Here is a 14,597-nt window from a genome sequence, read left to right on the forward strand (position 1 = left end):
TTTTTGCATCAGGTACAACAAGGGCTCTTTTATTCCAGAAGCGTTCAGTGAGTGAGGGCTAGCCCATCCCGCATCCGCGCCTCGAGGCAGAGGAGGCTCCCTCGCCCCCCGGCCCGGCAGCCGCGCTAGACTGGAAGCCGCTCTCCCGGGCGGCTCGGTTCCCGGCGCGTCCCGGGAACGTGTGTAAGCGGCGGCGCGGCCCCGAGGCTGCGGGCGGCCGGCGCCCTCCGCCTCCGCCGTCCCCGAGGCCCCCGCCCCCGCCCCCCTCCGCCCTCCCCGGAACCCGCGCGCCGCGTCGGGCTCCCGGGCTTCCTCCCCGCCCGCCGCTCCCCCCGCCTGGCCGCTCCCGGAGGGCGGGGCACGCACTTATCCAGGTTGCGGGGCGGCGGGCGGGCGGGCGGCGGCGGCCCGGGGCTCGGCCTGGCGGAGCGGCGGCCCGGCGTCGGGAGCGCAGGCCCGGGCGCGCCATGCAGATTGCGGGGCGGGCGGGCGCGGCCCGGCGCTCTGCATAGCGGCGGGCGGGCGCAGGCGGGCGGGCGGCGCCGCGCGGCTCAGGCAGGTTCCGGGGCCCGCCGCCCCCCCCGCCTCCCCGCCCCCCTGTGTTGTCGCCTCTCCCTCTCGCTGCTTCACTTCACGGGGCGAACATGGCGCACAGCTGTCGGTGGCGCTTCCCCGCCCGGCCCGGGACCACCGGGGGCGGCGGCGGCGGGGGGCGCCGGGGCCTGGGGGGCGCCCCGCGGCAACGCGTCCCGGCCCTGCTGCTCCCCCCCGGGCCCCCGGTCGGCGGCGGCGGCCCCGGGGCGCCCCCCTCCCCCCCGGCCGTGGCGGCCGCGGCGGCGGCGGCGGGAAGCAGCGGGGCCGGGGTTCCAGGGGGAGCGGCCGCCGCCTCGGCAGCCTGCTCGTCGTCCGCCTCGTCTTCGTCTTCGTCATCGTCCTCAGCCTCCTCCGGGCCGGCCCTGCTCCGGGTGGGCCCGGGCTTCGACGCGGCGCTGCAGGTCTCGGCCGCCATCGGCACCAACCTGCGCCGGTTCCGGGCCGTGTTTGGGGAGAGCGGCGGGGGAGGCGGCAGCGGAGAGGTAAGGGGGCGAGGAACCCCCCGGCCCGGGGTCTCGACCCTCCGCGGACCCGCTCCCCTCCCCCATCGGGATGGAGGAGCATCCCGACCCCGGGACCCTCCCGGGGTCCCCGACCCGGGGCAGACGGCCCGCCCAGCTCGGGACCCCCCGTCCGGGGGTGCGGACCCCCGGGCGCCCCCAGCCCCCGGGGTCGGGCCCATCTGGCCGCGGGCGTTTGCCCGCCCCCCCCGCCCCCACCCCACCCCCCACCCCGCCCCGGTCCCTGCCCCCGGCCCCGGCCCCGGCCCTGCCCCTGCCCCTGCCCCAAATCCCTTGGCACAGACCCCTCGCCGGGGTTTCCCATCCCGGGACTGAACCCCTCCTCCCTTTCACAGATTACCTCATCCGAGCAAGATTCCTCCCTCCCTCCCTCCTAGAGACCTGATCCCGCCACATCCCCGCCTCCCTCTCTGGGCAGATGTTGGGCTCTTGGGGCACTTCTCCTCCTGGGCATCCCTCGGGTGACGGCCTCGCGCGGGGCCACGTTCTTCCCCCACCCCTGGGGGACCCATGTCCCTTCCAGCACCTTTGCTTCCGAAAACCTGACGAACCCTCCTTCCTCGCCCCATCCCCGGGCCGGGTCCCTGCACTAGCAGCCACTCCCCCTTCCTTCACCTCCACCCTGCATCCTCCACCCCCACCCCCACCCCCACCCCCACCCCACGCAGATAGATCCTCCCTCCTCCCTCCCCTACCCCGCCAGGAAAAATCCACTTTCCTCTCCACCTTGCCTCCCTTCCCCTGCTCTCGCTCCGGAGATAACGGGGACCTCCTCCTACCGCCAGCAGGCTCTTTCCCCCATCTTAACCGAGCTACAGTTTCCAGCCTCCTGGGCGCAGGGACTCACTCTACCTTCACTCCACCCTCTCCCTCCCTTAGAATGAAGGCTTAGTGGCATCTTTGAGACGAGGATAGTCCACTGTCCCCCAGGCTCAGAGAGGAGCAGCTTTCCACCATTCCCCCTGGAGCGGAGGCTGACTTTCCCTCCAGCTCTGGGGAAGGGGGCCCCTGCGAGGGGAGGTGTTTGCGGGGGGACTTGGGCAGCATCCTCCCAGGGGAAGCAGCTGCTCTCCTACCCCACCCACTGAGCCTGAGAGCACGCAGTCTCCAGCCCTAGCTCCCTCCCGCCCGTCTCCTCCTCTCCGTCATCTCACTATTGATCCACCTTTTTCCTAGGCCAATCCTGGGGCTTGGAAGGGGTGCGGGAAGCAGGGTTGGGGTGAGGAGGGCTAGATGAGGGACAGTTTTACTTTATTATGCCGGTGGTGGTGGTTGCTTTGGGTTGGGAGGAAGAGGGGGCTATGAAGCAAAGTTATTCCTTAGGAGGAGGAGTTAGGGTTATCTCTCTCTCTCTGATTCTTCTGGGGGGGACCCGAGGTGGATGAAGGGGACAAGAGCTTTGCTCCTTCCCCATTAGCACTGGGGCAGGAATGGGAGATGCCTCGAGGGGCGTTATTCAACCCCCTTCAGCGAAAAGGAAAGTTGCCCTGGGAAGGGAAGTTGAGTTCAGGTCCAGCCAGTGGCGTTGCGCATTTGTTTTCCATTGGATGCAGAAGGGGGAGTTTGAATTGTAGGGGAGGGGGGGGGAGACTGAGATGGGGGATGCTAGGAGGAGGAAGAGCAGCTGCTAGGGGCTGAAGCGAAGGGGGGGTGGTGGTAGGGGGTTGCTGCTCTGGAGTGCTCTTGATTGAAACAGAAAGGGAAAGATAACAACCAGCCGTTTCCTGCGTGCTCTGCCGTTGGTCCCGGGCAAACCCCTTGTCCCCTATTGTGCCCTGCACCCCTCTAGATATACGGAAAGATCCTGGGAAGAAGGGGAGGGAGGAGGTCCCAGAGACCCTGGCCCCTCCTTTCAAGGAGCTGGCATTTTTTAGTTGTTAGTCTTCCTGCCTCCTTTTTAAAATCGTATCTAAGGCAGCCTGATCAGGAGACTGACAACAACCCGCCTTCTGACAGAGCAAGGAGGACATGATGGGGGCGTGTTCCTTGCTATGTAGCTAGCTAGCTGCAGCGGCCCTCTTCCCTGCCTCTCTCTGCTCTCTCTCCACCTCCTTTTCCCAGCCTTCAGAAGGCAGCTGCAGTCAGCAGGGTTGATTGAGACTATTTATTGGTTGCTGTAGATTATTATTTTTTTTTGAAAGGCCAATTCTGTATTTTTTAAGCTAACAACACAGATCCCATGTAGTTGGAGAACCAAAGGCCTCATACATGACAAAAAGACTGAACCGTTCAGGTTACTTGCATGGAGTTGGTGCTTAAATGTGAGTTGATTTTGCTTTTTTAAAAGATACAGCAGCAAAAAAAAAAAAAAAAAAAAAAAAAGACTTACTGACATTTCATTTACCTGCTTATTTTTGAAATTGAGACTTGCCTGGTTATATGTAGAATTTCAGCCCCATGTATATTTGAGTATAATAAGAAAGTCTCTATTAGGAGAAGTTAGTCTATTTTAAGGGGGATCCTGAGAAGTATTTTCTTCTTGTTTTAGCATGTTTATGTATTTTGTATCGAGGGTCGAAGTGTTCACATTCCAAATGTTGTTATCACATATTCAAAAGCAAAGTTCTATGCTGACAGCTTCCAATCGTAGCTTTTCAAGAGACTGGTTAGAAAGAGAGTCACCTGGATTCAGGGACCTAATGTCTGGGCACCAGAATATTTTATCTGTTGGTCTTTGACAAATCACCTTTAAAGTTTTAATCAGGTGCTAACACTTCCTTAAAGCCTGTGAAGGAACTGCAGTTAACTTCAAATAAGATTATATTCCTATGTTGTTGTTGTTTTCTTTAAAACTTTGGCCTGAGCATACTTCACTCTGAGAAGAGTGGTTGACTCCTGACGTTAAACTTCAGTATTTTTTCTGAATTGGGTTTGAATGAGCTGTTGTTCCATTGGGTAAGCTTTTTCTGTGGTAGTTGGAGGCAGTCTAGTATGGGCTGATGGTATGCGTTGATTAGTGCTAACCCATAGTATGGCTTAGGACTAAATCACTTAGTAGTGATTAGATCCTTTGACCTGGTAGTTCTCAGTGTAGAAACCAAGCATTTTGTTACAGAGTCTCACAAATCAATGATAAGGTTCCCAAAGGGAAGTTCAGGGTTCCCCTGGGCAGACACACTTAGAGAATTCTAAAGATTATTTCTCAGAATTCACTCACAGAGCTGTATCAAGTCTTGTCAGGATTCATTAAGAAATGGTTTTGTGACCTAAAATGAGTCTACCCTCTTTAAATTCTGGTCTGCTCTAAGTGAATAATGACTGTAACTTGTCTATAACAAAATGTAAGTTAATACTTACAGAACTAGTAGGTTCAGGTGGTTGAAAGGTAATAGAACTTTCAGATCACTTACCTGTTTAAACTCCTTCAGTCACAGGAGACTTGTCCTTCACTGACACAGGTCCCCAACTTCCCTTGTTATGAACATCTCTGGGTAACAACTACATATAAGAGTTCTTCATGACCAAATTCTATTAGCATGGGATTCTTTTAAAAAATATGTAGGTGTTGCTGGTCTCCTCTGTTTGGGCTTTTTGACAATCAGGAAGTAGAATTTAAGTTTTACTTATTTTACTGAGCAAAGTATGAAATCACAGAGGTGTGCTTCTTCATCTCCCCTTTTCCCTCCATAAGTGTCCACTTTTCTGAGGATTGTCTCCAGTACTGTTAATGCCACTATACTTTGCCATCTAAATAAACACAGTACAGCATCCTGCCTGTTGATGAGAATTTGAGCTGTTTTTAATACAAACTCCAGAAGTGTAAACGTTTATATATCAGCAACCAGCCTTTGTTTATTAATTTCATAGTCTACTTACCTTCCTTACCACCTCATAAAATGTTGAATTCAAAATTTCCACCTTGATCACAGCATGACACATTTCAAAGAGACATAAATCGAAACTGAATGACAACAGTGTCTATATTTGCTTTCATTTGAAATGGCAGTTTAGTTGAGGTAGACTGAGGCACACTCTTGGTTGGGCCTAAAAAAGATGGTTTTCCTGTAGGCAGAAGGTGATTAGAGAGTACCTGTGATTTTTGTTTTTGTTTTGTTCTGGGTGTTCACTGGACATATGTACCAAGAGGGGGAGTTGTTTTGTCGTGGCCTTCATAGCTAATCCTGAGCTTGACAGAAGGAAAAGGAAGCAAGAGAACACAAGTGGAATAGAAGAAGCCTCAGAGTGGAAATCAGTGGACACGGGCTCTTCTTGTGCTCATCTCTCTCATTGACCAGTTACGGGACCTTGGGCAATTCACTTTTAACCTTGAGTATCTGATCCATAAAATGAAACACTTGGGCTAAGTGTTAGCTCGTGAACTTTTTCTGCGCCAGTATTCTGATTGTTCTCTATCATATACTTTTTTTTTGGTCAGGGCAGAACTTTTTATTCTGAGTTTATTTAAAATAGAGTCAGAGTCGGTGAGCCTCTTTGGTGATTTTTAACATTAGTTTGTACATTTGCCCATTTAAGCAGTGCTACTTTGAGGAAGAGAAATTTCACCTTAGTACAACTTTAAGTGTATGGACACAATATAAGGACTTAACTATGTGGAAAAAGTTCTTTGCTGAAGTTGACTAATCTATAAGAAAAATGAAGATAAGATTTTATTTATTTATTTATTTATTTAATTTATTTATTTTTATTTATTTATTTATGATAGTCACAGAGAGAGAGAGAGAGGCAGAGACACAGGCAGAGGGAGAAGCAGGCTCCATGCACCGGGAGCCCGATGTGGGATTCGATCCCGGGTCTCCGGGATCACGCCCTGGGCCAAAGGCAGGCGCCAAACCGCTGCGCCACCCAGGGATCCCGATTTTATTTATTTTTTAAATAAAATTTATTTATTCATGAGAGACACAGGGGGAGAGAGGCAGAAACAGAGACAGAGGCAGGCTCCACGCAGGGAGCCCGATGTGGGACTCGATCCCGGGACTCCGGGATCACGCCCTGAGCCAAAGGCAGGCGCTCAACCGCTAAGCCACCCAGGTGTCCCGAAGATCAGATTTTTAAATACAAATCATTATCTTGTGTTGCGAGGCCCTCTTGGTTGACTAAGTTTGTTTCATGTTTTCCATGTTATGGATTCCTGACCGCAAAAGGGAAGTTATTTTCGGCCTAGGTTGTTGTATTCCTTTAGGTGTGTGAGTGTTTAAATGAAAAAAATTCTGTGCACCGATGAATTGATAAATTCAAAGTGACAGTCAGTACCTGTGTTGCTGGGAGCAGCTCCTAAAAGGCTGTGAGATGTAGGACTCTGGTTTATACTGAGCATCAGAAATGTAGTCTTCAGAATTTTTCTTTATTCTCACTGAAAACCATATGACATGTCCCCATCGTTTATTTCCATTTGGTTATCTTAAGGCATAGTGCTCCTCTGGGAAACCATCATTCACAAAGTAGTGATTTGCCTTCTGATTGGAAGTTGAGAAGAGAAAATAATCCTATCTTGACTTCATTTCCATATCTTTGCCCACCTTGAAGCTGTCCTCAGAGCATCTGCAGATTCAGACTCCATACCCATTGCCTTCCTTGCCCTGTAGCTAGAGGAGGTGGTGACAGTGCTTTGCTTGCTCTGAGGCATAACACACTGCAGTGTGCCCCTCTCTCTCTCTCTGGGAGACTCACTGTTTTAATTGTAGGTCTCCTAATTAAGATCTCTTTGTGCCTGCCCACATTCCACTAGTGTTGGCACAGGACTTCAGTTTCCTTCTAGCACTTAACTTAAGGCCTTTGGTAGGGCCTTTTGTGAATATCTTGTCTTTCCATTCTTCCTCTGCCAAGGTGGAGAGCCCAGTGGCATAGACCTTTGAGAAAAGGGGGAGCTGTGTGACTGTCACTACTTCGGGAGGCATTTATTCCAAGATTGCTGGGATGGGTACTTGCGTTGTTTGCATATGTTATTTTCAGGGATTATTAAGGAAGGTTAAATTACTAATGAGCCTGACATAACATACCTGTACTTTTTAATCAGATTTTTAACCCTGTGGGCACTAAAGAAGAAAGAGAAAGCCTAAAGAGCTCACTGTTAAGAAGAATTTGTTCGGGTTTTACCTAGATTGGTTTAAAGCTTGAGAAATACAGTTTTGTCATGGAGTAAATCACAGACTCGTGATTTTTGTAGACTGGTAGGTTGTGAAGATAAATGAAATTATTGATTACTCCTGAATTGTATCAGATTTTAAAACATAGACTGAATGAACATTAGCTTTGAGATTTGAGTGAACCTTTTTCATTAGAAAAGACTTCGAGAGGTTCTAGAAATTGTTGTTAATTCAGAATATATATATATATATATATATATATTTTAAAGATTTTTTTAAAAATTTATTCATGAGGGACACAGAGAAAGAGAGAGGCAGATACACAGGCAGAGAGAGAAGCAGGCTCTTTGCAGGGACCCTCATATGGGACTCGATCCTGGGACTCCAGGATCATGCCCTGGGCTGAATGCAGGCGCTCAACCGCTGAGCCACCCAGGCTCCCAGTTGAGAATACTCTTGTAGGCTCCAGTATTTCTTGAGAAGTTTAGAGATTGGCTAGGCTTCTAGAGTAGTTTCAGAAGAAGGCAAAATAATTGGAAAATATCATTTCACTTTAGTTTCCATTATACTAGTGCTCAAAACGCAGGCTATCCTTTAATGGATCTAATTGTGGCATGCTAGAGGAAATGCAGTCTTTATTAGGAAAAAGGAATCTTAAATCCTTCACCTGGGCCCAGATGGTTTCATTGATCACATTAGTATGAGGCAGGCAGACAAAGGGCTACTTTTTTGTTGTTGTCATTTCATTGGTTGTGAAGAAGGCCTGAAAGAAGGAAGTACAGGATCTTTATGGCATGCATTAAATAAAGCTAGAGGCCTGCGCTCTTATACCTGAGTGGGTGGTTTTATGGCCTAATTCTCTAATTGCTGGCATTTATGACAGTGTGGATGCTACTGGCCCTGTGGCCGAGGTAGATTATGTTGGGAACAGGGAGAGAAAAGGGGTCCTTTTGTTGGCCTTCTCATTTTCCCCATCAATGAGATCTCTGAGAAGGCCCTGAGGAAATGCACGGACACTTGAACTGAGGGAATGACATCCCATAAAATGGTTCTTTATGTTTTTAAAAAGGACGAGCTGCTTTTCTTGACCTATCCAAAGAAATCCATACCACCACTGTTAAATATTTCAATGAGCTTTGTACCTTGTCAGGTTACACACCAGGGGAAGCCAACCCATGAGGCTGTAGCTACTGCCAGGCGCTTGCTTTTTAAAGACTAAGGCACTTGCGAGACAAATTTTGTCGTGTGATGTATAGCTGTTGGTGGTGATTCAAGTCTCCTTGTAGGATTAGCACAAAACTTCTTAGACGCCAAACTTGGCTTCACTTTTTAGATGTTGGACATATTTAATGAGCATTAGTTTTAAAGAAATAAAGATAGAAATGTAAGAGTTAGTTGGCAGTTTTCTGGCTCTGAAAATTCCCCTTCCTTTGAAATGAGTAGTTGTTTTTCTATTTGACAAATAAGCTGAAGGGATTTCCCCAGAAAACTTACCTTTAATTATCACTGCAGCAGACGCCTTGTGTCCTACCAGTGGAGTGGATCTCTTCCACTGGCATTTATCTCCAGAGTTGGAATTTCTTTCACATATTTGATCTCTTTTCTTGCATTTGTGTTGTTGTGTTTGGTTGGAATGCTTGAGTGTAGATGTTTTGATGTCTTTCAGCAGCCAGAGCTATGAACCTCTCTACATTGGAACTGTTTTAGTGAGATCCATCCCTTATAATCTGTGCTTTGCTGAAGCATCATTGTTTCATTCTCCTTTTACAGCATCAAAGTAACTGTGGCTTTCTGTCTTGAATTAGGAGAGTAATATTACTTGTGAGGTGTGTTGTTGGAGAACATTTTTTTTTCAGCAAGCTCTCCTTTGTACTATCTTGGTTCTGAAAACTGGGGAGAAGTTAATCATAAATATCTCTACAATAAATAGCTACACCCAGAGGAACAAATATTTACACATGTCTGTATTCAACTTCTGTCCATCCATGAGCATTGACTAATTTTTAGATCAAACGCAAACATACAACATTGTTCCTAGATTATTGCCTTTAATTGTGAGTAGTAAAACCATGTGGATAACATCTCTTTAAGCTTAGTTAATGAGAAAATCCTTTTGTAATCTCTCTGGCTAGGATTTTTTTATTTGTGCATATACAAATATCTTTATAAAGGATGGTGAGAATCTTATTATCTAATCTGTAATAGTATGAGATAGTATAGCACAGTAATTAAGAGCTGTTAAAACCATAGGCTCGGATTTAGACTGCCTGGGTTCAAATCTTTGCTCCCCCATTTATTAGCTGAACGACCTTGGAAAAGTTTCTTAACCTCTCCATGCTTCAGTTTCTTCATTTGTAAATTAGCAGTAATCAAGCTTTATAAAATTATTGTGAGGCTTAATTGAAATTATGCATGCAAAGTACTTAGCAATTTGCCTGGTACATAAGAATCCCTAATTATTATTAGGACTCAGAGTGTGAAAGGCCATGAGGGCTATAATCGTATTTTTTTTTCCATCAAGATAACTGGGTTTTATTACTCTGATGTATGCACATATATGTGTACACATATATACCTATCTGAGAGCTGTAATCTTGACTTTAGAAGGTTCTTGACTGGGGTCTTGGGTGTCAAGTTCATTAGTAAGCTAGGCATAACCAAATTGTATGGCCAGCCACGCATCTCGGCAACAGTGGATACCATTGGTGTCCAATGAGAACATAATTAGAGATAAGGCCAAAAAGGGAGGAAAGAAGACAGTAAATAGGTAGGACACCTAGGCATTGGATGTCTCCATGAGTTAGTTGCATAGTTACTAGGCCAAGGCAACTATGTTGGGGTTGCTACTTTTGATCTTCATACCTTTTTATGTGTGAGTATGAGTACTTGGGGATCCTCTGCAATGATTCTGAGGCCCTTCAGGGTCCTCTGCTCATTCACCTATACTAGTTGACATTTGCTCTCAAGTGTCAGCGTGGGGAGAGTTAAGTGTTGGTCTACAGAGAGCGAAGCAATTAATAATTTAATTATAGAGGAAATGCTAAGTTGTAGGTTACAGTTCCTGGAGGTTGGAACCTAGCTTGAGAAATAAAGAACCACAAGTAGAATAGTCACAAACAGATTAAAGTTTAAGAATAATCAGTAGAGGGTAGTACGCTTAAGGAGGAAGCATTCAGTTTTGCTTTATCTCTCTTTTAAAAAAAGTTTGCTAAAATACCGAATACACCCACCATTTATAGATGAAGAAACTGAGGCACAGGCATGCTAGGTAGTTTTCCTGAAGTCACATGGTGAGTAAATGGCAGAACTAGAATTCACATTCAAACCTTTATTCAGGGTTTGGAAAGCTCATTCAGACTCTGGCACTATCTTCCCCTCTTTTCTCTCCACACCCCCTCCATTCATTTTGTGAGGCTTGTCCGTGATACTGTTGCAGGGTTTAACCTGTCCCTCCTGTTCTGTTTTTACCATCCTACTTGAAATTTCCATTACCTTTGCATGGATTGTTACCATAATCTCTTAACTGGTCTTCCTGCCTTCCTTTTCACATATACAGTGTTGCCAGTGGTTTTCTTAAATATAGATCTGATTATGTCACTTTATTCCTAAAACCCTTTGCCTCCTCACTGAATATAAAATAAGATTTAAAATCCTCAGCCCTTCATAATCTAGCTGGCCTACATTTCTACATTTTGAACATTATCTCCTGAACACACATTCTCCCTTAATATGCTTCAGCCATGTTGGACCACCAGTGTATTAGATGTTCTGCATAGTCTGTGTGTATTTGCCTTTATGCCTTTGCTAATGCCTCTCCTCTGCCTCAGAGTCTTTCTCTTCTTGCCCTACCTCTGGCTCATTCATCTTTCATGGCTCAGCTCCGATCCCCAGATCCCACCTCTTGCAAGAAGCTTTTACAGATACCACTACTAGTGGAAACTCAACTCTCCTTTCTCGTTTTCTTACTGTACATAATACCTACCCTAAAAGGATTTACTCCAGGTTACCTTGTGGTGTAAATACTTTAAAAAAATAATCATTTTACAAAAAATGTTTATTTTTAGAGAAAGAGCACATACGAGCAGGAAGAGGCAGAGGGAGAGCAAGAATCCCAAGCAGGCTCCATCCATGCCCAGCCTGGAGCCCCACACGGAGCTCCATCTCACAACCCTGAGATCATGACCTGAGCCGAGATGGAGAGTCATATGCTTAACTGACTCAGCCACCCCAGAGCCCTGGGTGTAAATACTTTTGATTATGTCTGTCTTCCCCCCATTAGACTGTGATTTCCTTAAGACTTGGACCATTTCTAAGTCACCATTTGTGTTTTATATTACTTATAGTGGTGACTTTCCATATAAGAAGGTGATGAGTGAATGTCTGTTGAATTGAAAATTTGATACACATACAACTTTTAGGAATATTTGCAAGGACAGCATTACAGAAGCTATTATGTTGTATAAGACTTAATAGCAGGTTAACTGAGTGATTTTTTAAAAAAACGGTTAAACTGAGGTGTCTGGGTTAAGCACCCAACTCTTGATTTTGGCTCAGGTCCTGATCTCAGGGTCGTGAGATTGAGTCCCCCGTTGGCTCCCCACTGGGCATGGAGCCTGCTTGGGATTTTCTTCTCCCTTTCCCTCTGTCCCACAGCCCCCATCTCTTAAAAAAAAAAAAAAAGAAAAAGAAAAAACTAAATCAGGTGTGGCAGAGGAATGTATAAGAGAGCCATCAGAGGACATTTCTGTAACAGTACTGAGTGGGTGTTACAAGTGGTGTTGAGGGGTCATGACAGGTTACCATCATCTTTTAATATAGATAACGCCAGCATTGACCGTCCCCTTACTTGAGTGTTGTTTCCATTTCTAGGTTCCTCAACTTAAAGGGGATGAGGAGACGTTGGAGGCGGTTCTGAGGAGACTCAAAAGATGATTATATGATTGGAAGTCAGTCCTGTGAGGAAAGGTTGGGAGAATGAAAGGTTAAGAGGCAACTTAACTCTTCCAAAGACCTGAAAGGGTCTATTACTAGGAATGGTAACCAGCTCCTTTCCAGCTGCGCGGTTCCAAGAGTAAGAGAAAATAGGTCTACACTGAAGCAATGGGTAGTTACGTAAAGAACTTGTTTCTTTTGAAAAAGTTACCAGAAGCACATTATCATCTTTTCTGGAGGTGAAATTTTAAAGTATGGTCCTGCCAATATATATAAAAAAAAAAAATGACCTCTCAAACTTCCCTCTCATTCTGGGAATCAAAAAGTGTATTTTCATTCAGATCCAGAGGGTGTGGGTCATGTTTTATAACTTCTTAATATACCACAGGGGTCCTGGGGCCCTGCTGGCTCCCTAAGTATTTGACTTGAATTGTCAGTTTGTGGCAATAATTAACTTTCAGTAATAAGCTCCAGAGAAATGTCTTTATGAAGCGATATTATCGTGGTTTTATAGGAGAATAAAAATGTAGTAAATGGAGCTAAGAGAGAAATCTCAACATCAAGAGGAACCAGGGAAAACAGTAGGTGTGGTCTCACTGTAGGAAACAAACAAGTGTTTGTAGCTTTTATGTTCATTTTCAGTTACAAAGAGATGTGCTGCAGAATAGCCCTTGGTAAGGTTATCACTGCTTGTGGATGTATTATAACAAGTGCTTTGTAAATCCTTTCCAATCTAATATAAGCTTGCTTCATGTGAATGAGGATTACAAAGGCCTCTGACCCTTGGCTTTTGAGGCTATGTGGAGGACTTGCATCACTCAGAATGAAACCTTTTTAGATATGTTGGGTTGCAGAAAGCATTTCCTGTACAGTCAGAATGAAAACTGTGAATTGGGATTATTCATATAGATTACCAAGAGTCTGGGCAGAGCTGATATTAAAGCCAGCTCTTTTTCCTACCAACTTATAGTTCCAAAATCTTGATGGGTTATTGGCACTTTAGGACTTTGGAATTTAATACTGAAATTATATATAAATTCTTTTAGGTGAAGTAATAGGAGATTTATTTAAGGTTATATACATAAAATGAATTTTCTAAGTTTCATAAGGTAAATGCTGTCCATGCTTGGCCAGACAATCTCATTAAATGATTGGAGTTCAAAGATGCAGCTGGATCCTTGCAGGAATTCTGCAAGTGGTGGCAAAGTCAAGGACAGTTTGGAGTCCCTAATTGTAAAACTGGGTGTCACTTAAAAAACTCTGGGAATTGGAAATGTGAGAGATTCATGCTTTTCCTGGAACTTTTTTTTTTAAAGATTTTATTTATTTATTTAGATTTTATTTTTTTATTCATAGAGACACAGAGAGAGAGAGGCAGAGACACAGGCAGAGGGAGAAGCAGGCTCCATGCAGTGAGCCTGACATAAGACTTGATCCAGGGTCTCCAGGATCACGCCCTGGGCTGCAGGCGGCGCTAAACCGCTGCACCACTGGGGCTGCCCAGATTTTATTTTAAAGAGAGAGAGAGTGCAAACCGGAGCAGGGGTGGAGGTCGAGGGAAAGAGAGGAGGGGAAAGAGAATCCCTATGGATCCCAGTGTGGGGCTTGATCTCATGACCTGAACCAAAATCAAGAGTTCGGACGTTTAACCGACTGAGCTACCCAGACACCTCTTTTCCTGGAACTTTTATTTATTGATTTATTATTATTATCTTAAGATTTTATTTATTCACGAGAGAGAGTGAGGGACATAGGCAGAGAGAGAAGGAGGCTCCCTGCAGGGAGCCCTATGGGGGACTTGATCCCATGATCCTGGGATGACAACCGGAGCCAAAAGGCAAATACTCAACTGCTGAGCCACCCAGGTGCCCCTTCCTGGAACTTTTAATTGCTAGTCATACAGATTTAAATTTGGAAAGCAAACGATTATGAAAGCAGAGAATAATTGTCAGGATTCTTTATTTTACTTGAGAGACTGTAGAGCTGGAGTAATAAAAAGAAAAATACCAGGGACTTTTTTTTAATAGGTTAATGCCACATAACGTGGGCTTCTCAGAATGTGATGGCAAACTTCCAAATACGATGTGGTAGTCAGAGGAGAGTCACAGTTGGTTTTTCAAGATACTAAGAACACAAAACTTCCTAACTTCTACATTGAACATTAATTCCAGAAAAATATTAGGTCAAAATGATGTTGGCTGACTTGGTAGCTTTATTGTTTTGCCAAGGAGAATGTTTACCTTTGTCATCTATCTTCATGTTGCTCCTTAAGAAAACTGACTTTACCGAATGATAAACCATGTTTACCTTCAGAAAGAAGGAAGTTGTGAAAACCTCATGTTATTGTAGTTGCTCTTGGTCATTAAGCAGTGCGTCTATCCTCCCAGAAGGAAAGATGCACCCTGCCTTTTGTACCAAGATATGACCAATGAGCTAGATGAAGAAAGTTGAAATTTTGTAGTAGAAGCTTGTAATTGAATGAGCATATAACTCAAAAAGAAGTCGA

At 45.9% G+C, this 14,597-nt stretch overlaps 1 protein-coding gene across 4 annotated transcripts in view; it reads left to right on the forward strand.

Annotated features, from left to right (window-relative positions):
- Nucleotides 1–644: 644 nt before the first annotated feature.
- KMT2A (lysine methyltransferase 2A) overlaps nt 645–14,597 on the forward strand; it is an 87,912-nt gene continuing 73,959 nt past the window's right edge. For 2 of the 4 annotated variants that reach the window (XM_072822228.1, XM_072822229.1), the window contains exons 1-2: nt 645–1,076; nt 3,278–3,376. In XM_072822228.1, coding sequence (XP_072678329.1) covers nt 645–1,076; nt 3,278–3,376 — 531 coding nt within the window. The remainder of the gene's footprint in view (nt 1,077–3,277; nt 3,377–14,597) is intronic. The other 2 variants (XM_072822230.1, XM_072822231.1) reach the window with 1 other exon arrangement.

Source organism: Canis lupus, chromosome 3 (genome assembly GCF_048164855.1).
Source record: "Canis lupus baileyi chromosome 3, mCanLup2.hap1, whole genome shotgun sequence".
Lineage (NCBI taxonomy): Eukaryota > Metazoa > Chordata > Mammalia > Carnivora > Canidae > Canis > Canis lupus.